The sequence below is a fragment of the Carassius gibelio genome, chromosome B22 (genome assembly GCF_023724105.1).
Source record: "Carassius gibelio isolate Cgi1373 ecotype wild population from Czech Republic chromosome B22, carGib1.2-hapl.c, whole genome shotgun sequence".
Taxonomy (NCBI): domain Eukaryota; kingdom Metazoa; phylum Chordata; class Actinopteri; order Cypriniformes; family Cyprinidae; genus Carassius; species Carassius gibelio.
In genome coordinates, this window is record NC_068417.1 from 3,113,157 (window position 1) to 3,139,977 (window position 26,821).

The 26,821-nt window shown below is 35.6% G+C and overlaps 2 protein-coding genes and 2 long non-coding RNA genes across 4 annotated transcripts in view; 1 reads left to right on the top strand and 3 right to left on the bottom strand.

Moving 5' to 3' along the window:
• Positions 1–26,821, bottom strand: part of LOC127987559 (uncharacterized) — a 1,718,354-nt gene that overhangs the window by 1,103,638 nt on the left and 587,895 nt on the right. The window lies entirely within an intron of this gene.
• The window catches only part of LOC127987654 (uncharacterized), a 193,763-nt gene that overhangs the window by 68,549 nt on the left and 98,393 nt on the right, over positions 1–26,821 (top strand). The gene's annotated exons all lie outside the window — the stretch shown is intronic.
• LOC127987568 (NLR family CARD domain-containing protein 3-like) overlaps positions 1–26,821 on the bottom strand; it is a 70,129-nt gene that overhangs the window by 42,763 nt on the left and 545 nt on the right. The window contains exons 2-10 of the mRNA XM_052589938.1: positions 24,149–24,495; positions 23,475–23,585; positions 21,782–21,886; positions 21,504–21,588; positions 21,046–21,241; positions 19,122–20,952; positions 16,665–16,835; positions 11,927–12,100; positions 11,234–11,395 (exon numbers count right to left, since the gene is read on the bottom strand). Of these exons, the coding sequence (XP_052445898.1) occupies positions 11,234–11,395; positions 11,927–12,100; positions 16,665–16,835; positions 19,122–20,952; positions 21,046–21,241; positions 21,504–21,588; positions 21,782–21,886; positions 23,475–23,497 (2,747 nt within the window). The 5' untranslated portion in view covers positions 23,498–23,585; positions 24,149–24,495. The remainder of the gene's footprint in view (positions 1–11,233; positions 11,396–11,926; positions 12,101–16,664; positions 16,836–19,121; positions 20,953–21,045; positions 21,242–21,503; positions 21,589–21,781; positions 21,887–23,474; positions 23,586–24,148; positions 24,496–26,821) is intronic.
• Positions 5,411–5,863, bottom strand: LOC127987657 (uncharacterized). Its single transcript, XR_008161312.1, has 2 exons — positions 5,749–5,863; positions 5,411–5,554 (listed from the first exon to the last, which is right to left on the bottom strand). It is a non-coding gene; the product is annotated as an uncharacterized LOC127987657 (long non-coding RNA).

Here is a 26,821-nt window from a genome sequence, read left to right on the forward strand (position 1 = left end):
GAGGAGTTCAACTGAAACAACTCAAAACTAGCATAATGTGTAGTGTGCAGAGTCCGACAATTCAAGCTCATTTTAAAATAGTGGTCAAACCACCAGAGTCCCGCGGGGAATTAAAAAAACACTGTTAGATGTTAGAAACTCAGAAAGTGAACTTAGTATCACTAGTATGTAACCAGGTCTCTGTTAAAAATAAAATTTTCAAATTCTGAGAATCAAAGAAATCCTTTAAGATTAAATGTTTGCTTGCAGGTGACCGCACATTAATCAGAGCAGATTTCAACTCTGTGGAAACTTCCAACTCACCCGATCCGTGATGCAGGGAGCAAAGACTTTTCAAGTACATTTCCCATGGAGAATAAGTTTATTACCCATGAGCAAAACTGTGGGAGACGCCTCAACTCTGAGTTTGTTGAACCTCCTTTCTGGAATACACCTGTAAAGATAAACTAGTTATTGTGATTATTTTATGACTTCGTAGAGAAAACCACTGAGTGAAACTCTTACCACATGCAGAGCAGTGATACGGTTTCCCTCAAGTGTGAATCCTCTCGTGTGATTTCAGGTCTCCTGACCGACTGAATCTCTTGTTACAGTGTGAACACATGTAAGGTTTCTCTCCAGTGTGGATCCTCTGGTGCAGTTTCAAATGTTCAGCTGTAATAAAAGTCTTCTCACACTCAAAGCACATATGATCTCTCACACCAGTGTGTCTCTTCTGATGGTATTTTAAAGTATGCAGATGTGAAAAACTATGTCCACAGAAAGAACATGAATGTGGTTTCTCTTTTGTATGAATTTTCAGGTGACTCTTCAGGTGTGAAGCTCTTAAAAATGTATTTTTTTTTCACACTGATCACATGTGAACGGTTTCTCTCCAGTGTGGATCCTCATGTGAACACTGAGATTCTGTTTGTATGTCAAACTCTTTCCTCACTGAGAGCAGGTGAAACGTTTCTTGTTTCTTCTCTTCAGTAAAGAAACTCTTTCAGTCTCTGTGAGAGATGTCTCTCCAGTTTTGACATGTTTCTTCTCTATCAGATCTAAAATTAAAGTAAAAAAAATAAATAATGAAGGATGAAGAATAAACACAAGCTGTTTGTTCTTCAGTGTGTTTGGTTCTGGAGGGTTCTAGATCTCTCAAGTTCTCTATGTTCTTCAGTAAACTCTGTCTCTGCAGATTTATCTTCTTCCTCATGCTTTGATGCTCGTAGGCTGAAAACACATACAATTAAAAGATACCAGTTATAAACAATCTAAGAATTTAGAACGTGAAAGAATAAACATAGAAATATAATTTTACAAATTTGCAAGGTACAAATAAAGTACCACTGAATTGAGTTGAACTGCATGTGTTTTAGTTTTGTGTTTTATATAAAACATGGTTTATCACAGACTAATGAATAAATGCTGTTGTGATGGTGTTGTTTTCTGATCTTGACAGCAGTAAAATGATCTTAATGTGTCAATGAACAGATCTGAAGTCATCAGTATAATGAATTAGGTGAAAACAGGATCTATTATCATGAAATAAAGAGGATTTTCATGAGCTGATAATATTGATGAGTCTCAGACTATAAACACTCATTAAACAAGACATTCAGGATCAGCAGCAGATCAGCTCACTTTATTCTGACTGTTTGCTGATAGAAACACATCTTTATCAAACATTGTGACTTGTCCTTATCAATCTGAACACATTTCTATGTTATTTAGCGCGTTCATAACATCAGAATATTTACACATCTTACAGTTTTCTATGTAAAGAGTTTGCTCGAAACAAAAGGTGTAAAGAGGATTTTACAATTGCGTGAAAATAGTGAACTACTCACCTCAGAAAACCGCCAAACTGAAGCGCGCGCGAGTGCTGACGTCATCGGCTCTGCTTTCTCTTCTTTGGTGTTTATTAGCGGATTGCAGTCTAACTCTTTGGTGCATTACCGCTACCAACTGGAATAAAGTATGGATCAGGATTTTTCTTGTAGGAAAGCTTCTTCTTCTTCTTCTTCTTCTCCTTTTGATTTGATTGGTGGCTGATTTTAAAGGTGCATTAATGCCACATACGAGACTTAAGTGTGGAGCAGTATATGACAAACTAGGACATTTAGAAATTAATTATATTCTTTCCATCAATCCTGTATTTTTTAGGTAAATCATGAGATGTTTGAACACATTACAAGTACTTCCTTCTAAAAGCTTCTGAACATTAACGTTTACAATGTCTGTCTTTATCATTTGAATAATTTCCCTTCTTTCATCCTCTTCAATAACACACGTAACACTGGCTCCGTTTCCTCACAGTTTTCACACAAACCTGTTGATGTTCGTCTGTTTTGAACAGTGTCTGATTCAGTCCAGTGTGTCCTATTCTAAGAGTGAACAAAACCCAAAACCTTTTATATAATTATAAATGATTATAAAAATAAATTTTATACACCATCATTTTCGTTTCTATAAAAAAACCTTTTGGGAGTGCGCAAACAAACTGAAGAACTAAACTGTAAGTAATGCAGGACTGTAAATAGCCATTTATCAGGTGATTATGTATCATAAACATACACACACACACACACACACACACACTGTGAAGTTGCCCAATCACTGGCCAGTAGCACTTTTTTCTCCTTTCTTTCCGGCTGTCAGATTCCTCCCTGGTTTTCTTTCTGGTTGAAATCATCATCTCAGTCCCAGTCTCTTCTCCATTGACAGCATGAACAATGCATTCAGCCTCTCCTGGGTCCTGCTGTTTCTCAGAGAAGTCTTCATTCTTTTCAAGCTTGAGAAGCAGCTCTCAGATCACTTCTGCTGTGGTCATGGGTGTGCTGATGAGGATCTTGTTCAAGATTGTTCTCCATAAACAGCTGGAGAAGGTCCACAGCAGCACGAGAGCTTCTGAACTCTTCCTTGCAGTAGATGAGACTAAGCTCTGTCTTCAGCTTACTCTCACTGAGCTCTGGATAGACCTTCAAAGTCCTGCTCAGTGCATCTTCAGGAAACACCATTGTGTCCTGTTCAAACCTGTCTGCTTGAAGCACAGTGACACTAACAAGGTGTTTGTGAAGGAGAACTGGTCCATGTGTGTGAGAGTATGGTATCACAGACCTAGAGACTGAAGGAGGAAAACAAACATGATGTAGTGATCACAAAATCTCAATTTCAGCTGCAACAATTAAAATGAAAGTTATAAAGGGATGGATCCATAATTTCTCAGAAATTCATACACATGGACAAAACGAGCGTGTGCTACAATCACGAGTCACTCTATAAGATGAGATTTCAGCACTTGACAAACGGACAGCGACTCTAAGCAGCTCTTAAAGCACAGATACTGAGATTGTGTTAAGTGCATTTCTGAGAAACACACGTGAAAAAAAAAAAAAAAACCTATTAACATACATTTGTATTTATTTATTTCATATAATCATATAATTTAATTTACTTTACTTGTGAATTTCATTTACTCTGTGTGTTTCAGAACATGTTTTTGCAGCTGAGCATTTACTATATGTAAAATTAAATAAAAATCTGTAACAACAAGATGTAATAACAAGCAAAAACAATGGTAAGCACAACATTACTTTAAAAGAAAGTGCCAGCATTGCTTCATTCACTGTTGTTTAGAACAACCCACAGTGGCCTGATTTTCTCAGCAGATTTGTCTCGTCTCCCTGTTTTACTGGCAGTTGACAGACAATGTTTCTCCCTAAGCCAAGACTGAATATACGGGTAAGCGTCAAACATCTTGAGAGGGGGGCCATTAATGTCAATGAAAAGTACTGCAGAGAGGCTCCTGACTTGAAGGCGATTCCTTGCATCTGTGGCAGTGGCATTGAGGACAGAGAAGCCTCTTTCACATTCAGAAGAACTTGCCAGGTATGTTTTGCTAGCAGTCAACAACTTTTTGAGGACCTTCCCATTCTGATCACTGTTGAGCTTCCAATTTCTGAAGTCCTCAACTGCCTCCCTACTTGGTACTTCAAGCATCTTTGCCAGGTCGTGGATCTCTTTCTCCCCAAAGAGAATAAGAGACTCCCTGGATTTTGGCCAGTTTAGGGGATCCAGTGGTGTTATAATCTTTGTAAGATTTGTGTCAGGCATTCGAATAGGAATCGATTTACATTTTCCTTGCTTGAATGTAAGGGCACTTGTTTGAATTCTCCTACTTTAACAGCTTCCGCTGCTTTCTCCATTGACTTCCCTGGGGTGATCTTGAAAGCCTTCAACACCTCAATTGTCATCTTTACTTCTCGTGTGGCCTCCATAAGAGAAGTGCTTCTGTTCTGAAAAATCTCTCCATTGAATTCCCTCCATTGTCTGGCATTCTTTGGGGATTGATGGTACAGTGTATACAGCTTTGAAATAAATATCTCAAAGTGATTGCAACCTGTGACTGACTTTAGTGCATCTCTTACTGATAACTCAAGCCTGTGAGCAAGACAGTGGATACTCTCCAGCAAAGGATAGTCTTTTTTCAGCCTTGTGATAAGACCACTCTGTCTTCCATTCATCACAGATGCCCCATCTGTTGTTACGCAAATCAGATGAGACTTGAGGTATGCATCATCCAGGTCAGCTTCCAGGAGACTCTCTTTGAGAGCTTTGTATATTGCATCAGCAGTTGTTCCTTCCTCCAGCTCAATCAAATCCAAAAACATGTTTTCTGTCTCACCTTCTCCTGTCACATCTCCTCCGAGGTATAGGATGAGGTAGCTTCTCCCAAATGCAGTGCTTTCATCTACTGTAAGACAGATCCAAGAACCAGCACTTTTAATTGTTGAGACCATTTTTTCCCTCATTTTATTGGCAATGTGTGTTATTACAGTATATTAATGCAAGAGTGATCGGATTTGTGACAAGAGATGGTTTTTACTCCATTCATTTCTTGTAACTCAACCAATCCATACATTTTTGAGAAAGCTAACTTCTCCTTTGCAACAAAATGTGCTTTTCTAAATGAGTGCACTGTCTCCAACAGAACTTTAGCATTCAAAGTGTCTGTCAAGGTGGGGAACACCTCTTTCTCTTTCTGCTGTTGAATATCTGTTGATGCCTTGTGAGTTAAGCTGTCTCTGTGTTTGTAGATTTTCTTTCTCATGGCCCTGACATCTTTTGCTGTGACCTCTCCAGAAGCCCACTCCTCTGCCACCTGTACTCCCTGTTGGACTCCAAAAAGGCTCTTGGCATATTTGCAGAATGTGCATCCTACGTTATTTCCATTTAAGTATAGCCAAGGGGAGTACTGCTGTGTCCATGCCTCAAGCTGTTGCTTGCTGAAGTGTATTACCCTGTCTGTACTAGTAAGCAGGGACAAAGCTGTGCTCATGGACTGGGCTGGATGTGAACAGTTTGTTGTGGATGTGCTGACTAATGTTGTCCTGGATTGGAGCTGGTCTGTCTGGTCTGCTCTGATTGGGGCTGGTCTGTCTGTATCGGGGTTTGTCCTGGATTGGGGCAGGTCTGTTAGTTTTTCTTGTAGCCTGGTGATAAATGTAAGTGCTGTGCTGTTTGAGTGTCCTGGTTAAGCGTTTTACCGATGAGGCTCCTCTTAGGCTGTATGCTACACGAAATAAATATTACACACCAATCTGATGTTTCAAAGTGTTTTCCTTACATATTTTTTTCTGATTAAGTGTCTTAAGCCTGGGAAACACCAAGTCACTTTTAAAGAGCAGAAATTAAAATAAAAATCCAGAAGAATCTTGAAATTATAATAAATATAATAATAATAATAATAATAATAAACAGGCTTACCCTTCAAAAAAGTCAGTGATGGCTCTTCTCTTCTTTCCCTTGTCCATATCTGAAAATAATGTAAGATGTAAGTTGTAATATTATATTTGTTGTCGTTACTGCGAATATACTTAAGAAAGCACTATATGATAATCATGCTACTTATTAAGGTTATTATTAATGGTGATAAACTTTGAACAGTGCACATTTAGGCATTTTATTTCATTTAACTAATTGATCTTGAATGTAGTTACACAACCCTTTCATATTTTCAAGCGGAAGTTGTCATAGTTGGGTAAACTTCTATAGTGGTGAATGAGAGACTACATTAAATATATGTTTTGTCACAATAGTGTTTCTACAAGAGGGAAAAAATAGAAAGAATTTGAAACGATTACGATGCTGATGACCATTAATCAATTTCGATCTCTTGATTCATTATCAATTCACATGAATAGGCCTACTGTACTTTTCTTGGGTTAAATTCAGTATTTTTATTGCATTAATATTCACTTGTGTGCTTATACTAGTATCTTTTTAAAATGTATAATTTGAAACTAAATATTTATTCAAATGGAAAACCTAAAAATAAGTAAGCAGTTATGACCTGCAATACTCTTTTGAGCAACTAGACTACCGTTTTTTCCGGACTATAAGTTTTTTCATAGTTTGGCTGGTCCTGCCACTTATAGTCAGATGCGACTTATCAAAATTAATTTGACATGAACCAAGAGAAATGAACTAAGAGAAAACATTACCGTCTACAGCCACCAGAGGGCGCTCTATGCTGCTCAGTTCTCCTGTAGTCTACACTGAAGACATAGAGCGCCCTCTAGCGGCTGGAGACAGCAATGTTTTCTCTTGGTTCTTGGTTCTAAATAAATGCGATTTATAGTCCAGTGCGATTTACCCTATATGTTTTTTTCCTCATCATGAAAAAAGTCATGAAAAAAACACTCATAGTCCGAAAAATACGGTACATAGATGTATATTTATTAGAGTGTGTAAACAAATGCCACAAAATGACTTTAATTTGCCTCTTTGCATTGAATTTAAAATCCTTTTCTCCATTTAACCTTAAATACTACACTAATTTTATTAGGCTATACATAATAACGGAAAATAGGATACAATTCATAACAAAAACGGTTGATCTGCATGTTTGTCTTCGGTGTAATAATCAATGCATGTGTGTCTCACGCACAATTTGTGAGAATTAGCAACCCTGCTTTGTCATCTTTGATACAAAAAAAGCCTTCACCTGATTAACATTTACATCAGTAATAATGTCCTTAATTAAATTAACACTGTTTATGAGCAGTTATGGCTATAGATTTAAAATTATTTGTTTAATTTAGAATGGATGCAACGCTAGCTTTTTTTCAGAATTACATTACATGGCTAATTACAACTAACAATCCGATAGTGAGCTAGCATCACAAGAAAAAAAAACAACAACTATTGACAGACAAGATTATAATAAAAGTGACTGTCCGATTCTAGGATAAACACTTATTCAGTAGTAGTAAATTAGGTGTACTAAACAATCATAAAACAAATAAATAGTATCTTACCGTCATCGTGAGGTAAAATAATGAGGAAGGATCACTCTGTCAGCCAATCACACAGCGACGTCGCTCCCGCAGTCTGTAAATTCCTTCAGAAAACAGCGTGTGGCGCACTTGAGCGTATTTTCAGACTCACATCTAATTTGAAGGAGCTTTTTATGGGAGCGGCAGCGCAATACTTTGATAAAAAAAATAGATAGGGCTATGTCAAATATTGTTTTTATTTTAGTTTTAATGAAAAATCAGGGGACCCCCCCCAAAGTCATTTTTTTGGGCCTTATGTGGGGTCCCTTGATGCTTATGGGGGGTCCCGGACTCAATTCGAACACTGGACTTATATCTATCTGCACAGAATCACCTGAACGCAGAAGTGAACGTGTCTGTGTGTCTCTGAATGAACTCCGTTTGTGGAAGCGTTCTTCAACACAACAACGAGCAGAAACACGACAACTAAACTCTAAACATTCACAGCGCTTTATTATAATAGTGTCCTCATTATAATGTTATACTGTAAAACCGAAGTGAAATTAATCAAATGAAATTAGGGTAACACTTTATTTTACAGTCCTGTTCCTCATGTACATACTATGTACTTATTATAGTAATTACAATAACTATGTAATAACTAGGTACTAACCCTGAACCTACCCCTAAACCTAACCCTACCCCATGTAGTTACCTTTTATTACCAGAACTTTCTTAGATAAATACACTATAAGTACACTTTAAGTACATGTTAGTAAAATAAAGTGCAACCGAAATTAGTTAATTGCACTCAAATAATAATGAAATTTCATTGGACTTAATTTAAATAAGTTCTGTAAACTCAAAATTGTTGTAGTAAGGTGAACTTAAAATTATTGCATTTTCAAGTTCCCAGCATGCTTTGCATCAGAAAACAAGGAAAATAAATGTAGAAATTAAGTGTTATTTTGTGTGTTTTTACACAAGATTAACATAGAGGGACTTAAGTTAGTACTTAAATGTTGTGTTATGTCAGAACTTACAAAGGTTTCTATTACGTTGTTTTTTTTAGTGTTACCGTTGTGGTGAAGAGTAGAGCCTGTGGTTAGGTTTAGGATGGACAACAATAGACTATATTTGAGGGTATTTCCTACATTATATGAGTTGAAAAATAGAGAAAATTTTGAGTGAAGTACTATCTAATTATAAGTTGAGAAATATCAATATTTATAAGATAACTGAGATAATTTAAGGCAACTGGAAATGTAACTTTTAATGTAATGTAATTTTTAAACTTAAGAGTTCTTTGAACTTATTAGGGTTTACAGTGTATGGTAACAGACACTTAAAAATATATATTTTATTGAACTAAAAAATATTAAGTTAATTTGACTTAAAATTTTCGATGTAATCTGTTTCAACAATTTATTTGAGTTAAGTGAACTTGTCGGGTTTTACAGTCCCAGACATAGTTGTTTGTTCTGCTCGCTATCTGAAAAAAAAAAAAAAAATCATACTAATATGCTGATTTGCTGCTCAAATATCAGTTCATTAAGTTCATTTGCTGACCATTTGACGGTTTCATTTAGATTCATTAATAAAACTAAATGGCTATTGCTTGGATTTAATTTCAATCCAAATGAAATCCTAAATGACACACTACACACTCTGCATACTGTACTCTAGATACTCAACTGTCAGGTGTATGAATATTATAAGATTATTTTATCAACATCTGAGTCTGAGCTCTCCGTTGTGAGGAAAGCTGACAGTTGACTCATTAAGTGTTTGTCTGTTTAAGTCGAGCATTATCCAGAGAAGATCTTGACTTCACTGATGATTAGCTGTTGTTCTTACACCCTCACCAGAGAAAACATCTGGACTCAGACAACTAGACTCCAAGATCAACAAGCATAAAACAGAGATGATAACACTGAACACCTCAAACCCCTCAGCAATTAAAGTAGAGGAGCAGACCTCTGTAGAAATGAGGAGTTTGTAGACCTGGGCTTCATCATTAGACATGATGGAGGACAGACAATGACATCAAGAGACGCATTAGCAAGAGCAGAAACAGCTTTATAACACTGAACAATATGTGGAGGTCCAACACTAGAATGACTCTGTATCAGAGCTGTGTCCTTTCCACCTTACTTTACAGATCTGAATGTTAGAGAACGACAGAAGCACTTTACCTAACTATCAACTTTCCACATGATGAACCTCCAGAATCCTGCAGATCTTCTGCTCCAAAACATCTCTGACCAACAGCTACTCATGCGGCGCAATTAAGTACAGCACCTTTAGAAATATATTAACTAAATTAAATAAAAAAAAATGCTGACTTCTTTTACCTGCTGTACATATAACGGGAACATTTCTGTTATTATGCATTAGCTATTTATGCTTTATGTTTCATGTCTACAAGTTAGACTATATTTAAAACCGTTTAATAATACTTAAAACAGACAAGTAAACTTTACACTTGTTTTTAACTGTATGTAGCATTTTATTTACATGAAAATATAAAAATGTTAAAAAGACTAAATGTGTTTGAGTATTTAGAGGAGAGTGAAAGACACAAATGCTGTTAACTTGTGAAAATGTTTAGTTGATTTGATGAAGGAGAGACTCCATCCACAGAACAAAGACTATATACTGGATATCTGTACATTAACAACAGACACACAACTAAATATAAAGTAAAATAGAATAATAATGTGTAGAAAACATGAGATAAGTTTCACACATTGTATATTTGCTTTATATCTTTTGACACATTTAAGAGCTGCACTTGACAATCACATTGAAACATCTGAATCATTATGAATGAGTTTAATAGAAATATTATTAAACTGAAGAGCCAGACAGACTCATCTGAGCTTCTTCCTCCTCTGTTCCAGCTTTACATTAAACACAATGATCATCTGCTTGAATACTGAAGCAACATTAATCAGTCAATATCATGTTTCTAACACACATGCTGCATTATTTGATTGTAAAGTCTGAGTCTCTTCACCTGTATGGATCACATTTACACATTTATCACACATTTATTTCTCCTCATAGACACAGTAGTGAAGCTCTTCTGTGGATCTTCAGCTGATGTTTACTGCTCCTCTCAAGATCACTTCACTTTATGATACACAGCATTTATCAGCTTCTGGGTGATTCAACTCAATGAACTATTTCTTGTGATTGATGGGACTTTTGGTGATGGATCTCTACCAGAGACTTTTGGTGATAGAAACGAAGAGAAGATAATCAGAGTTCAGTGGAACAAAGTACTAATTAGTTACTATATTTCAATCACAGTAAAAAGTTACATTAAAATCCTGAAATCAAAGTTGTTGCTAACTGAGCAGAAGTGTTTAGCTGAATCTAAATTGTGTCTAATTCTTCACTTGTGTGTCAAGAAAGCATATAATAAGTGTGATAATGCAGATGCAGCCGGATGTTATCACAGAATAAGTCTCTTCAGGAGGACACAAGTCCTGATCACCCTGTCGGGTTTATTCTGTGATAACAAGCGGCTGGAGCTACATTATCTCTTACAGAAAGTAAGTGTAAAGTAATGTGACGTGTTGCTTGTCAAAGTAAAAACACACAAGAGACAGAGACATTGATCATGTGATGCTGGACGACTGTGAGCTGAAGCTGAATCTGCTCTGATTTTACCAGCGTTTTCCTACAATCTGAACAAATCTATTTCAAACTCTAATGATTCACTATTACTGATCTCATTAATAAAGCAGCTGTTGCTGTAGAAAGCTGTGACGGTCTGCTTTTCTTCTCTTTCCTCCTTTGTGTTCAACATTTTTATCAACTTTACATTTCATTCTGACACAAACCCTTTGAAATAAAGCTTGATGATCATTTGATCAACTCTTTTCACTAATATCTGAAAGTATATATTTGTTCAGATATCAGAGGTAAATGAATCTCTTTAATATCACAAAGTGAAGTTTACTCACCTCAGTTCACAGTTTGAGTCTCGTAGCACATCAATGAGCTTCTGCTTTGAGTCTCCAATCATATTATCTCTCAGATCAAGCTCTTTTAGAAACTGCAGAGCTTTTGTGTTTGTCAAAGACTGAGTTAAAGAAGAAACATCTGTAATGCCACAGTAACAAAGACTAGAAAGAGACAAACAGAGGAAGAGAGATCATCTTACAAACAAATCATTAAGATGAAGAATCTTTCACAAATATAATGTGAACACATTCATCATGAGATATTGAGTATAAAGTGTTTTGTTCAACTCTTATGTGCTGTTCGTTTGGGGACGACACTCGTGCTGTTTGGGCTCTCCAGAGAACACAGCCAACAAAACGACTTTTGTAACAAAATGTGTCATTTATTAATGTTTTTACTCTACATTTATGTAGTTTTTTGAAGGATTTATGATATGTTGTAAATGTATAAAATGTATTTAATTAAAAATATATTTTTAAATAGGTTTTTATATAAAAAGAATATAATTTTATATATTAAGAATAGCACCAAGTGTTGACAACCGTACAAAGTCTCATGTCATTTAGATAAAGGGAACATTTGTTTTTATTTCAGCAAACATCATTTGGGGTCTCAAAAGACCTTGAACAGCACATAAGAGTTAAACAAAGTTATTTTCATCATTTTGATTCTTGTCTGTGAATGTTACTGACCTCAATCTCTCCAGTTTACAGCATGAATCCTTCAGTACGTCACATAAGTGATTCAGTCCTGTGTTTTTTATTTGATTCCCACTCAGGTCCAGTTCTCTCAGGTGTGATGGGTTTGATTTCAGAGCTGAAGTCAGGATGAGACACTGTTCCTCTGTAATACTGCAATAACTCAGACTGAAGACAGAAAGAGAAAACACAATGAATCAGACACGTTATGTTCATGAAGTCATAGCAGAACAACCTTCATCTGTCAAACCACAGCATCTTAATCTACATTGAGAGAAAGAGAGAAGATAGAAGAAAACTATTTAATAAAGTCACAATGTCTTGATAAAACAAAAAACAGAGGAAGAGTGTCTGAACACCTTTGGATAATTTTCCACAATTTGGTCTTCAAAACAGAAAAACAAATAAGTTGTTCATTTAATCAAATAATTGACACTTCTCATGATTTATGTATAATTTCACCTGATTCTTGATAGATATACAACAAAAGTTTTAATTCCTAAAAACCTTGTGTGAAAGGTGTTAAAATCTTTCATATCTTTTTATTTCTATCATATAATTCTTATTTCATCTTTTGTCTAAAACTGATCATATTGTCTAAAATAAAAGTCCTGACTGCTGTGTATTTGTGTTTAAACTGATTCTGGTCTGAACATCACTACAACGTAAATGCATTCACTCTGCTCTGTCCAGTGACGTGATCAGCTTTGCTACACAGATTCAACTTTGCACATCTAAATAAAACTGTAGGTTTGTCTGTGTGTGTAGATGTGAAGTACAGTAATATTTCTCTGAAACAGGTCAGACTGAAGAAGCAATGCCTGCACAGAATAAAGCCCAGTCTGGACCGGTTCTGTTCAGTTGTGTTACACATTCATTAATCTGGTGTTTGATGACAGAGAGATGATATGAAGCATCAATAAACACTATGAATATGTTCAGATACAGCAGCACAGAACTATTCTGTTGTGTCCCATTAATAAACACAATGAAAACAGTTCTGTCCCAGTGGATAAAAGAGAAATGTTTGTGTATTTTTGGTATTATTAACTGAAATGATTGGATATTGGGTTGTGTATTTGACCTGCTGTATGAGCAGAACTTTCAAATGTTTGATCACACAACAACTAACTTTACAAGTCTTTCTTACACAAACATATACAGTATAGACAATGTTAGCATCTGTTAAATTTAATTGCTGGACAAATCTGGTTAATTCTGAGATTTTTGCAATAATGTTGTCTTCCGGGTTTATAATCTACATTGTGTTGATGAGTTTGTGTCGTGGTAAAGGACTATAATACTTCGATGACGTGTCAGTGTCTCATAATTATTCAGACCTGTAGCACCGAGCCCAGAATCACGCGGTTTCCACCGTCGGGTCAGAAACTCCTCAGCGCTTCATTAAAACACCCTTTACACACCTCTCTGGAACAACGTCACACAACTCCATCATTTCACCAACAAATTAGTTCAGAAAACTAATAACAGATAAGTCACTGGAACCAGCGCGATCAAAAAGCAAACATGATATAAGCAGACGTTTGTTTGCAAGCTTTGTTAAAGATTTACATGGAGCGTAGACGAGTTAGGACCGATAAAACATGTTACTATACACTACACTAAATAATACACTATTGTGATCGTCTGAAGGAGAAGCTGAAGCTGATTTCTTCAAGTGGTCTGACCATGTTTACTATAGTAATGTTAATGGCTAGTGTGCATAGTCTTTATCGCTTATAAATATTTCTGCCTGAAAAAATTAAATGTCTTTAACTTTATGAAATGATCCTCGGCATTGATACTCTCCAGACTCAGAGAAACTCCAGCTTCATTCATAACCTCCTCTAACCTAAACTCAGAGACCTAGTTGACCAAAAAACCATGGACGTTGTCCCAGAGGAAGACCCAGAAGTGACAGTGGAAACCAGACTGACCCTGACTTTATGAAATTACATTGAAACATAGAAACATACATACGCATACACAAATATATATATTTTTTAATTAGTCTTCAATCTTCAGTTTGTAGTCAGTAAACATGATCACATTCAGCAGTCACAGCAGAAGTTAGAGACAGAATTTAACTGAAGGTTCAGACAGATGTGTGTGTGTGTGTGTGTACAATTATCACTGCTCCTCTCCTGACACACATCACATGTCAGGGAAAAAAGCGACTCGTTGATTCTCATAGTGTACCTCCGTCATCTTCCTGGCGGTTCTCAGGGTTGCTTCCAGGTCCTGGTAGTTCAGAAACTTCATTATTACCACCCGTGGCGGTGTATTGACCATCTTGAAACAAAGCTTCATGTCCGTACTGTCTGTATTCAGTTATTTCTCTGAATAAATTACGATGTGTATATTTTTAATGTCCTGATTGAGAAACATCTATTTCTGACTCACGGATATGTTTACTAGCATTAGCTACTGTTTCCAAGTAAAATGTTGTATGCTTAATTAATAATAATTTAACCACTATTTAAATCATTACCTGCTTCAAAATGAATGCTGAACGAAATCATTGTTGAAACATTTGCATCTAGCAGCTACTGTATGGAAAAAACTCTGTAACAGAATTATATAAACAATGAATAACTGTTCAAGGCAAATAAAGGTATACGTGTATACAAACCATAAATCAGATTTCAGAATGAGCACTTTGTCATTTGTTATATGATGAGGTCGTGTCTGTCTGATTTTATTTAACAGCCATTTAGAACTTCCGCTTTTCTAACTTAAAATGCAGCCTTTTGTGATTTGATAAATGCATTACCCCATATTACAATTTAGAGTTTATTTTGATTAATTGTACAGTCCTGGGCCAGGTTTCCTGATAACGAATGATCTTAGAGCTTAAGAGTTTATTCTATGAGTAATTTTGCGATCGTTCTTTATTGTTTCACATGCGTTTCTTAACAATGCACTTAACACAGTTGCACGTAGCTGTGCTTTAAGTGCTACTTAGGAGTCGCTGTCCGTTTGTCAAGTGCTGATATGTCTTCTTATAGAATGGATCTTAATTGTAGTAAACTATCGTTTATTGACGTTATCCTAGGGCTGGGCGATATGGAGCAAAAAATATATCTCGATATATTTTGCTATATCTCGATATACGATATATATCTCGATATCTTTACAGGAAAAATAACCCACAAAAAACTACTTCAAAAACAAATATGGCAAATATTACATGTTAAGGGGCCTATGAAACATTTTATTTTTTTCTTCACCATATGTTTTATTGTTACCTAATTCTGTGTTTTAGCATGTGCAATTATTTAAATGCATAAAAACAACTTAATTAGTTAAAAACAATTCTTAAAATAGCCTTATGTGAAATGTTTTTTTCCCCTTCAGAAATTCTGTGTATTTACATTTTTCTGATTATCAAATGAAGGCATAAAACATTCATTTAATTTATCTTTTAATTACTAAACTTTATTTTTTGGTAAACAAAGGGGATTTACTATTAAAAATAAAACATGGGAGAAATGTTGTGTGATTATTCCTTATAAAATTATGTTCGTTTCATTTTAATAGTAGTAGTAGTGGGCTATCTACATTCTGCTGTACAATAGTAATAGATTTCTGTCAAATACTTTTATTTTGACGGGTTTACCTTCACAGTTCTGTGTATGTGATACCACAGTCTATGATGTGATATGAGCTAGTCTTACTCAAATCAAACGGTCATATGCTCATGAAGTGACTCTCAGTGCAGTTCTGGAGATGTTCCTCATGTGTTCACGTCTTTATTTAGAGAGAGGAAAGACAGTGAAATCAGCGCGAGCGTTATGCGAGCTTCCGTGTTTAATGAATGAAGACGCGCTTCTGCTCCATTCGTTGACACAGACACGCAGAACATGCAGGATTCATATTTAAATAGACTTTTCCGGGTTAATATTTGCAGATATTAGTCCATTTCGCGATTTGATGTAAGTGCATGACCGACTTTTGATTAATTCATTTAAAATTTGACCAATTCCGTGACATTCCGCGTTAAACTGTAAATTCCATTTTTATGACTGGATTCCGTGATTCCGTCCGCGTTTCATTGGGCCCTACAGTAGACATCTGCCAGCCTTTCGCCATATAATGGAGCCAGTTGTCTTTTTTTTTTTTTTTTTTGACTAGTTCTCTACACGCGAGGTGAGAGGGGACAAAATCAAGGAGGCGGGGGGCGAGCGAGCGGGGGCGAGCACAGCACATGGAAGGCAAACAAGCAAAGTGGCGGAATCAGAATATAAACAATATATCGATATATACGATATGTCAAAATCCATATCGTGTTTAAAAAATATCTCGATATATTTTAAATATCGAGATATCGCCCACCCCTACGTTATCCTAATGCTGCATTTCAGACAGACAACTTGGATATACTAATTATAACACAATACAATATTGTATTATATTAGTCTTTAATATTATACTTTACATAATAATATACATTATATTCTGAACATATTTAATATATTTATATATAATGTTAGGTAAAAAAAAATGTTAGCCTGAATGCACTGTAGGACGCTTTGGATAAAAGCGTCTGCTAAATGCATCAATTTATTTAAATGTATTTATTTATATGTAATAGAGAGAGAGAATGTAGAGAATGTGGAATGTAGAATTCAGAGTTGGAGCAGTTCTGTCCTCAATTATGTGGCAAATGATCTAGGTCCAAGTTAACAGATAGATCTTCTAACCAAACACTACAGATTGTCACAAAACTTACCTCAGTATCTCTAATTTGCAATTTTTATTTTTCAGTCCAGTGCAGAGGATCTTGACTCCTGAATCCTGCAGATTATTATTGTTCATGTTCAGCTCTTTCAGATTGGTATCTGATCCAAGAACTGAAGCCAGAGCTGGACAGCTTTTGTCTGTTAAGCCACAATCATTTAGCCTACAAGAGAAATAAATCAAATCACAGAGTTAGATACATGTAATACATTTGTTAAATATAATATTATATATATATATATATATATATATATATATATATATATATATATATATATATATATTATTTTTAGATGAACAGTAAATACACTGCATATATATTAAGATTGCATTGGTTCAAATTTCCTACTTAATAAAATATGTAAATGAATAACAGGTATAGATCATTAATGGCAATGAGTTATACATTTAAAAGTGCTGCTCTATTTTCTGGATGAGTGTCTTGAGGTGGAGAATCTGGAGGTTTATCATTAATGCATGGAGGTTATGCAAGAGTAAATCTCCTTTATAGCAGAAGTTGTAGAAGTTGAACTGCATATTGGAGTAGAAATAACTATGGAACAATGTGTTTTATAATAACATGATGTGATTCTTCTGTAGCTAACTAAACAGGGTCAGGTTTTCCAAAAGCTTTGTAAGCCTATTAAGTTTGTAAAAACCATCGTACGACTGATCTTAATATCATGCTCCGTTTCACAAAAGCTTCGTAACTTAACTAGCACTTGAAAATCATCGTAGATCTACGGGTTCTCTGGAGTAATCGTTAAGCCCTTAGTGCATCGTAAGAAGACAGATTTATGCAGTCACCTGCAGGACAATCGCCAGATTACACCTTTAACTTGATTCAAGTGCAATGTGATTATAATATAATGATTTTATTGAACACTTTATGACTAATTTTCTTCATTTTTTTATTAATTTATAAATGAAATAATTAAAAACGGCTGAAAAAATTGAAATACACATTTAAAGTAAATGACTGAAAAAAAAAAGAATAAGAGATGTAGGAAATGCTTCAAAGACTGGGGGAGAAGTATGTCAATGACTTGCTGAAGTGCACAAAAGCCAGCTGTGTATTGGACCCGAAAATAATGTGTATCTCTCTCTCTCGCTCTCTCTCTACTGTATATAAATAAATACATTTAAATAAATGTATGCATTTAGCAGACGCTTTTGTCATGATCCGGTCACTACATATCTTTTTATTCACACAGACTTTCAAACGACACAGTACACACTGGACTACATTTCCCATAAAGCCCTGCCTAGGAACTCATTATTGAACCACACCTGTTTCCTATTAGTGACACTATAAAGGTTGCACTCATCCACACTCACATTGCGAAGTCTTGTTTTGTTCTGTCAGGCATTTCCACACATTTTCCTAGTGTTTGTTCCTTCTGTGTTTGACTTTGGATTGTGTACACTGACTTTGATTCACTGCCACCTGCCCCGACCTTTGCCTGGTATTGTTTCTGATTTCTGGATATCCCTGGACACTCTTGATGCTGTTTCTGATTTTTTTGGATATCCCTTGACCCTCTTGATGCGGTTTCTGATTTCTGTCTGTCTGACCCCTCTATAAATGAATACTGCAATTGGATCCTAACGTCTCTGACTCCACACCACAGCTTTCAAAGCGATTTACAGTGCATTCAGGCTAACATTTTTTTTTACCTAACATTATATATAAATATATAAAGTATGTTATATATTATTATGTAAAGTATAATATTAATGACTATAATATAATACAATATTGTCTTGTGTTATAATTAGTATATCCAAGTTGTCTGTCTGGAACGCAGCATTAGGATAACGTCAATAAACGATAGTGTACTACAATTAAGTATAGTATCGCAATATTTTCCACGGCAATACTGTATTGATACACGGATGCCAAGTATCAATCTTTTAGTATACTATTTGGTAGAATAATAAAATCAATTTCTAGACAATCCACTAGACGGTGGTGTTGAGTTTTTTGGTGAGGTCAGCTGGGTCACCTTCAGCAGCAAGTTAGTAAAATAAAGATGACGCCATCGCAGAAAGTTATCAGGAAAGCCCCTTCTTCATTTAAATGCGGATGTATGGACTTGCTTCGGATTTGTAAACAAGGAAGGGATGTAAGTAGGTATGCACTGAATTTTCGGCATCCTCAAATTATCAAAGAGAAAACAGACCAAAAATGTGAGCAAACAAGCTACATATAATAATAGTAATATTATTCAATAATACAAGTGTGTGTGTGTGTGTGTTCACTGCTGTCTGTGTGTACTTTGGATGGGTTAAAAGAGGAGCACGAATTCTGAGTATGGGTCACCACACTGGCTGTATGTCACTCACTGATTCACTAAATCAGCGGTGTCCAAGCCTGCTTTGTATCAGTGTAGATTCATGTAATTTTAAGAAGAGAACAAAACATGACAAAATATATTAAATAACTTACAGAGCTCTTTTGCAGGTTTTGATGACTGCTGATAATCTAATGAGACACTCGTCTGATTTCTTGAATTTCTGAAGCTCAAACTCCTCCAGGTCCTCCTCTGATGTCAACAACACAAAGACCAAAGCAGACCACTGGGCAGGTGAAAGATCAGCAGATGAGAGACTTCCTTTGCTAAGGTGGGTCTGAATGTCTTTCACCAGAGTTTGGTCGTTCAGTTCATTCAGACAGTAGAACAGATTGATGGATCTCTCTGGAGACAGATTAGACTCTAATTTCTGCTTGATGTACCAAACTATTTCCTCTTTGCTCTGCTCATTTCTATTTTCCAGTGTCAACAGACCCTGTAAGAGTCTCTGATTGGACTGGAGTGACAAACCAAGGAGGAAGCGAAGAAAAAGATCCAGGTGTCCATTATCACTCTCTAGTGCCTTGTCCACTGCAGTCTTGAGCAAATCAATCATGGCTTCACTTTTATATTTCCATTTTGTAGACTCATGAACAAATATACTTTTCTTCTTCATGTCTAGAAACAGATGTGCATAAAGGGCTGCAATAAACTCTTGAATGCTCAAGTGAACGAAGCAGTACATGGTACCAAGAGTGATCCCTGTTTCCTCCTTAAAGATCTGGGTACACATGCCTGAGTACACTGATGCCTTATAGACGTCAATACCACAGGCTTCCAGATCGGTGTCATAGAAGATCACATTGTTTCTTTCCAGCTGATCAAATGCCAGTTTCCCCAGTGAAAAGATGGCATCTTTATCCCAGGAAACATCTGGTGTATGTTCTCCAACATACTTTCGTCTGCTCTGCTGGATCTGAAATCTGAGGAAGTGTGTGTACATTTGTGTCAGAGTCTTAGGAGTGTCTTCAGTATTTGACTCCTGCAGTGTTTTGGAGACATCATCAGCCTGATTGTTTTTCACAACATTATTTATTTTCTCCTCTAAAATGTTCTGGAGAACAGTGGCTGAAATCCAGCAGAAGACTGGGATGTGGCACATGATAAAGAGACTCTTTGATTGTTTAACATGATCAATGATTTCTTTGGCCTGATTCTCATCCGTGAATCTTTTTCTGAAGTACTCCTCCTTTTGTGCATCATTGAATCCTCGTATCTCTGTCAGCCGGTCGATACAGTCAGGAGGAATCTTACTGGCAGCTGCTGGTCTGCTGGTGATCCAGATGAGAGCAGAAGGAAGCAGATTTCCCTTGATGAGGTTCGTCAGGAGAACATCCAGAGAGGCTGGTGATGAAACATCAGACCACGTCTCATTATCCTTAAAGTTTACAGGAAGACGACATTCATCCAATCCATCAAGAATGAACAAGACTTTGAATTGATTTCTTCTTGTAAGGTTCAGTCCTTTTGTCTCTGGGAAAAACTGAGTTATAAGGTCCATCAAACTTAGTTTTTCTTGCTCCTTTAAGTTCATCTCTCTAAATGGAAGAGGAAATATGAAGCTGATATCTTGATTTTCTTTTCCTTCGGCCCAATCTAGAACAAACTTCTGCACAGAGACTGATTTTCCGATGCCAGCAACTCCTTTTGTCAGTACACTTCTGATCTGCTTGTCTTGTTCAGGTGCTTCAAACAAATGTTTGCACTCAACCTGTATCTCCTGTGATTCATGACGTCTGGAAGCAACTTCAATCTGTCTCACCTCATGTTCAGTATTGACCTGTTCACTACAACCCTGAGTGATATAGAGATCTGTGTAGATGTTCTTCAGAAGTGTAGAGTCACCTTGCTTTGCAATTCCTTCAAACACACATTGATACTTCTTCTTTAGGCTACACTTTAGCTGATGAATGAAGACCAGCTCGTCTAAACAGAAACAAAAACACATATATAATTTAATCATATTTTCTCTCCTATATTTATATGTGACAATCTGGCAGATGATAATGAGTCTCTTACCTTCTAGAGTATCAGCAGCTTCATCTTGCTTCATCTCTCTCAGGAAGTAGAGCGTGAGATCAAGAGCTGCTTCTTTCATACTGCATCTGTTCTCATTAAAGTCCTTCACAAAGTATTGCTTGTCCTCTTTTTGTAATATTTTCTTAAACATGTCCAGTTCTTTCTTTAGAAACTTCATTATTTTGCTCTCAAGATCCTACAAAGAAAGACAAAAATGAATGAGAGAATAAAAACCTATATTTGTTCTAAATTATTTATTCAGTTATTAAAAATATTCATCAAAAATCAAGTTGAGACAACAAGTAATTTGTTGTAAATATGAATAAAAATAGGCTTTCTTTCTTGTTTTATAGGTTCTTAAAAAGAAAAAGTATAAATAAAAGTTCTGTCACACTCTTATTCAATAACATATTTGTTTATTATAATTGTTAAATGTTCTTGAAAATGTGTTTTATTACCTGGAAGATCTGCAGGAGACTGTCTGTAAAATTCTTGCGGTTCCTGTGAGACTGTAAATCTGGATCTAATGTTTCATACTGAAGCCTGATCGTAAATAAAATAAATCAAAATACTGCTATTTAGGGAAAACAAATGACCAAAGAAGATTTTAAACATTTTAGCAAAGAGAATAAATAAGTGATCAATTCATGGACTACAAGTAGTTTTATGATAATTATCCACTGATACACTTTGACACAGTCTGTGTGTAAACGAAAATAAGAAACAGATCAAATACCGTTTGGTTTGTGATGTTGTTTCTTCACTGAAGAATGGTCCTTCATCCTTTGACCGGTCACACTTCACAGACACAGAGCTGGACACATGTGAGCCTGATCTTACACTAATGACACAAAGAACAAAACACTTTACTACAGGAGCTCCTTCAGTCTCATTTAAAGAGCTTCACTGTTGAGGATGGTCATGAAGCACAGTATAGACATGCATTTGTCCATCTGTGACTATGGATAGATGGAAAGACATGTTCATGTTTGACTGCATGATCTATTTTCATGGTTAATTTATACTTCGTGTCTGCTTGTGTGATTGTGTTACTGGAAAGAAGCTCCAGACTGAGTTCAATAAAGAGGAAATCAGTGATTTATGGTTTTATTTCATTCATTTCTATCACAAGCATCTTAGTTTAGAAATAAGCCAACACAACATTATAATGTCAAAGATAATAAATACCTTTTGATAGATGTTTTTTTCTCACTGAAGTTCGGTATGTCACCCTTTGACCGGTCACTCTTCACAGACACATGTGAGCCTGATCTTACACTAATGACACAAAGAGAGAACAGAAACTTTTCTACAGGAGGTTCATCTGTGTTTTATATTGACACACATTCTCTCTCGTCCTTCACAGAAACATCTGCAGAGTTTTAAAGATAGCAGTCATTCTTGTTTACAGACTCACATTTGCTTAATTTCTTTAAAGTACTTCAAATGCGAGAATAAATATATTGTTAAAAATATTTGATCTAATTAAAGAGATTTCTATTTTTCATTTTATTTTTTGACTGAAATAGAAAGTAGAAATGTCAGTGCTACACAGTTATGACACTATTTTAAAAGTTTATCACTTAGTTTATTGGGTGTAATAACAGTAACAATGTTGTTGTAAAAAATACTGTATCCTTTTGACCCTGAGTCCAAGTCTGAGCTTGACACAACAGAGGTAAGCTTTTATTTTCCAACTCTCTAACCTTTCAGATACAAACTCATAAAGTTACAATGAAGAAGAAAAAATAACAACTTTATGTACTTAAGTGTCAACATATAATACAGTTATTTATGTGTAAATTATTGTATTTTATGTTCAGTGTATTTAGGTGTGTGTAGCTGATGTTGTACACAGGAAGCCAATATTTCACATTGTGATGCACACATTTGTGAAATTAATATCTGGACTTCGGTCAAGGCATTTTAATCATTTCTGGATCAGTGTTCTCTGTTAGACAGAATAAATCACTTTACAGGAGACTGTGACCTTTGTAACTTTGAAGATCTTACACAAACAGATACATTACACACTAGAGAAAGATTAAAACAATAAAAAAAAATATCATATGACCATATTAAATTAAGTGTGGAGTAATTTTTAATGTCTGACAATAAATGTATGACCTAAAACTGAAATCACTGATGTGGAATAATTTACTTAAGTCCATATCCAGTACTGAAGAGTGACTGTAAATTTACTGTAAATTATGATTTTGATTTTCAATTATGAGATATTAATCCTCTATTGGTTATTTTTAAAATATCAATGTTTTTCCTTTTTTTTATGAGAGCGTTATGAAACTCCAAAGTTCTGCAAATCATTTGTAAATATAACACCAAGTTTGTTAAGGTTGTGTTTTTTCCAGCAATCCTCTGAAAGTGCAGCAGTGTTTACAATGATTCTCTGAAAACAGACTCAGTCTTACCTCTGTTTGTGTGAGAGACTCATCTTTCCTCTCTTCTCTGACAGACTGCAGATGAACAGCTCAACACTGAGATCTTTGTGTCTCTGAAGACGATCAGATGCTCATCATGACCTGGACATGACAATCAGATCAAGATCATGAGAGTTCAGAGGAACAAATGATGAAGAAAATAACTAGTGCTGAATCTTTGAGTTATCAAGCGATCAATATACAAATAAAATATGCTACACATATACTGCCATGTAATAATCTATTCATATCACTCACAACACACGTCTTTATTTACATACACATTACTTAAGAAGTTTAAAAGAAGATTAGTTTTGCTCGTGTTAATCGTCTCTATATCCGGAAGAACAGGTTTGATCTGACCTCAGAGTACTTTCGGTTTCGAGTCTTAAAATGGAAGAAGGAGAAATAAAATAACACGTTTAAAATTAATCTGAATGCTTCATTTGTAAAGACTTCAATGTCTTTCAAAATGTTTTAACAAGCCTCGATCGGCTTAAAACGGTTTGTTTTATTAATATCTCCCTGTTTCGACAGTTGTTTGTTTCTTCGGCGACAGACAGATAACTTATAAGTTATAACTGAACAAATCCCGCTTCTTCCAGCTCTGAAACGCGTTCATCATTCTCCTAAATAAGTGTAATGGTGAAAGTATTCAGACTTACTTGCAGTAGTTCAGACGATCTTGTGCTGCAGGAACAGAATCCAGAAGTCTTTCAAACACTTCCGGTTTGTGATCGCTGTTAAACACCTGTGCGATCTTCACGATTGATGTTTGTCACCTGACACGACTTCATCTTGGAGAAAATCAAAGTCCAGTTAACAACAGATCTCGTGCATCAGCGCCACCAACTGGACAGGAATGTGAAGCACAAACACACCTGCTTTCTCCTTCTTCTTCCTTCTAACAGCAGATCCCAAACTAAAACAGTGCACTAGCGCCACCTGCTGTTTCTTCACATTCTCCCTCTCAATCTGCTCCATTCACCTCCTTCTGATACATTTGACTACTCTGAAGGGTTAATGAATAATGACAAATCATATCAAATAATCCAAGACAAATATATCAGTCTGAAAGATAATGATTATGTGCTATATAACAGAATCATATACAGTCCTGTTTTTATTTGAAGAATTTCATTATATTTCTTTCATTACAGCAATAGTCTATGAATTCAGATTAAATGATTTATTCAGTTATTCTGTAGGTTATGATGAATAATTAAGATATATGAAATGTATGATTCATTGAATTAATTCAGAACTCAATTGTAACTATATTTGTTATGGCAAAAACTGTGAGAAAATGTTTTAATCAAGTGATAGTTAATTGCTGATGATAAAAATTGCATTATAAAACGATCTGATCAACTCATTTAATCTGGAGTTTTATTTATGTTATTGATTTAGTATTAGTGTCTATATCAAATGTGTTGCAATGCATGCGATTTTGCAGATTTTTATCATATGGACTTTTGTCTGTTCTTTTAAAATTACATTATTCATGAACCACTGAAGGGTTAGACACACAGACACTTACCACCATTATGGTGACAGCAAACCAAATTATTACTTTTAAACAAACATCAAAACCATCTGCTAAATGCATAAATTTAATTTTTTAATTTTTATTAATAAACATTTTTTTGAATGTTTTTAGAGAACGTTATCCCATCTTTTGAGAGAACTTTCTGGGAGCAAAAAATAAAACTACCCCCTTAAAACATTGTTAGAACAATCCATGGTAATGATCTTAGAACATGTTTAGAACAAAAATGAAAAAATATAGCTGGGAAGCCCCACAATAATGAGCAAAAGAAAAATAATAGACTTAACAAAAAATGCATCAATAAATGTGATTTTAAATAAATTATTATTTGTGAATTATTATTATGAAGACCAGCAGCAAAAATAACACTGTAAATCTGACTCACCAGAAATGTCCAGAATATTACATCCTTTGCCTGTAGTTCAGTGTTAGTCTGTAGAGAGACTGAATCTCCCTCCATCACAGACACTGACTTCACTTCATCTGAATCAGAAACACACCTGAAGAACAAACACAAACAGAGTTTGTCAGGTCTTTTTTTATTATTATTGAAGTAAATATGCACAAATATCCTTCACAAACAGGATCAAATGAAAAATCTGATGGTTTCAAAACTGAACTGCAGTCATACTCAGCCCCCCTAAAAAATTGTGACCAGCTCCATATTGACTACGAATTTGTGTTTGCCTAAGTTTACATTTTATGGAGCCCTGCACATGACATGCAAAAAAAATAATAATAATAATAATAATTGTGTGCATGATTTTAATTCATTCCCTCAATGTACTAAAATGTGAACAGTTACTATTTTGTTCCCTCGATTTGCTAATTCATTATCTCAATTTCTAAATCGTGTGCACAATTTGTAAATTGAGGGAATGATCTAGTAAATTGTGTTTTGTGTTTGTACAGTAAACAGGTGTGTGTGTGTGTGTGTGCAGGGCCCTGGACTAATAATGAGGTCCAAGTTCAATAATACGCTAAAAGTTCAAATTGATTTTGTTTCTCTATTTAACAATATTAACTTCCAATAGTGAAAGATGTGGATGTTGTGCTTCCCATCAATAATCACATCTCTGCATTCCCCCAAACTGATTTGCAGAAATTAAAGTCCCACTCGGTGTGAGCTGAAGTGATTGTGACTAGACGGCAGAGAAATCTACTTGGTCTTAAAGGGGTGATATGATGCAATTTCAACTTTTCTTTTTCTCTGGAGTGTTACAAGGTGTTCGTGAATAGATAAGATCCCTAAAGCTGCAAAGACTATAAGCGTGAATCACAAGTTTGTTCATAAAGCCCTTAAATGGAGATGGTTTGGGTGTGTTTTATGCAAATAGTTTTCTGGACATTTATTGAGAAGACTCAGAATTCAGTAACATTAGAAGGAGGTCAGGGTCTGTCCAAATACCTACACTTGCAGACTTGAGAGTGTGTGCACATGACTGGAAGTGATAACTTTCTGCTCATGAGATGTTTGTTTTCTCAGGCAGATTTGTGAGCGGACGCCGTCGCCTCGGGAGGGTCGTGCTGGACCCATGTTGCTGGCTGAATTCTGTCACGGGGCGATAGAGACCGCCGAAGAAAGAACAGGGTCTGGGCCCAAATGCAGCTTAGAAAACTCTTTTAAATGAGGGACTACATTTGTAGCATGGACACACATTTTTAAGATGTGTTTTTGTTTTAAAACTGATTTTAAGTCATTGAGACACAAACACCAGAGCTGTATGTGCCGTCTCTTTTTCTGTGTGAGAGGAGTGTGCGTTGTTTGTTTGATAATTTATTGGCTTTG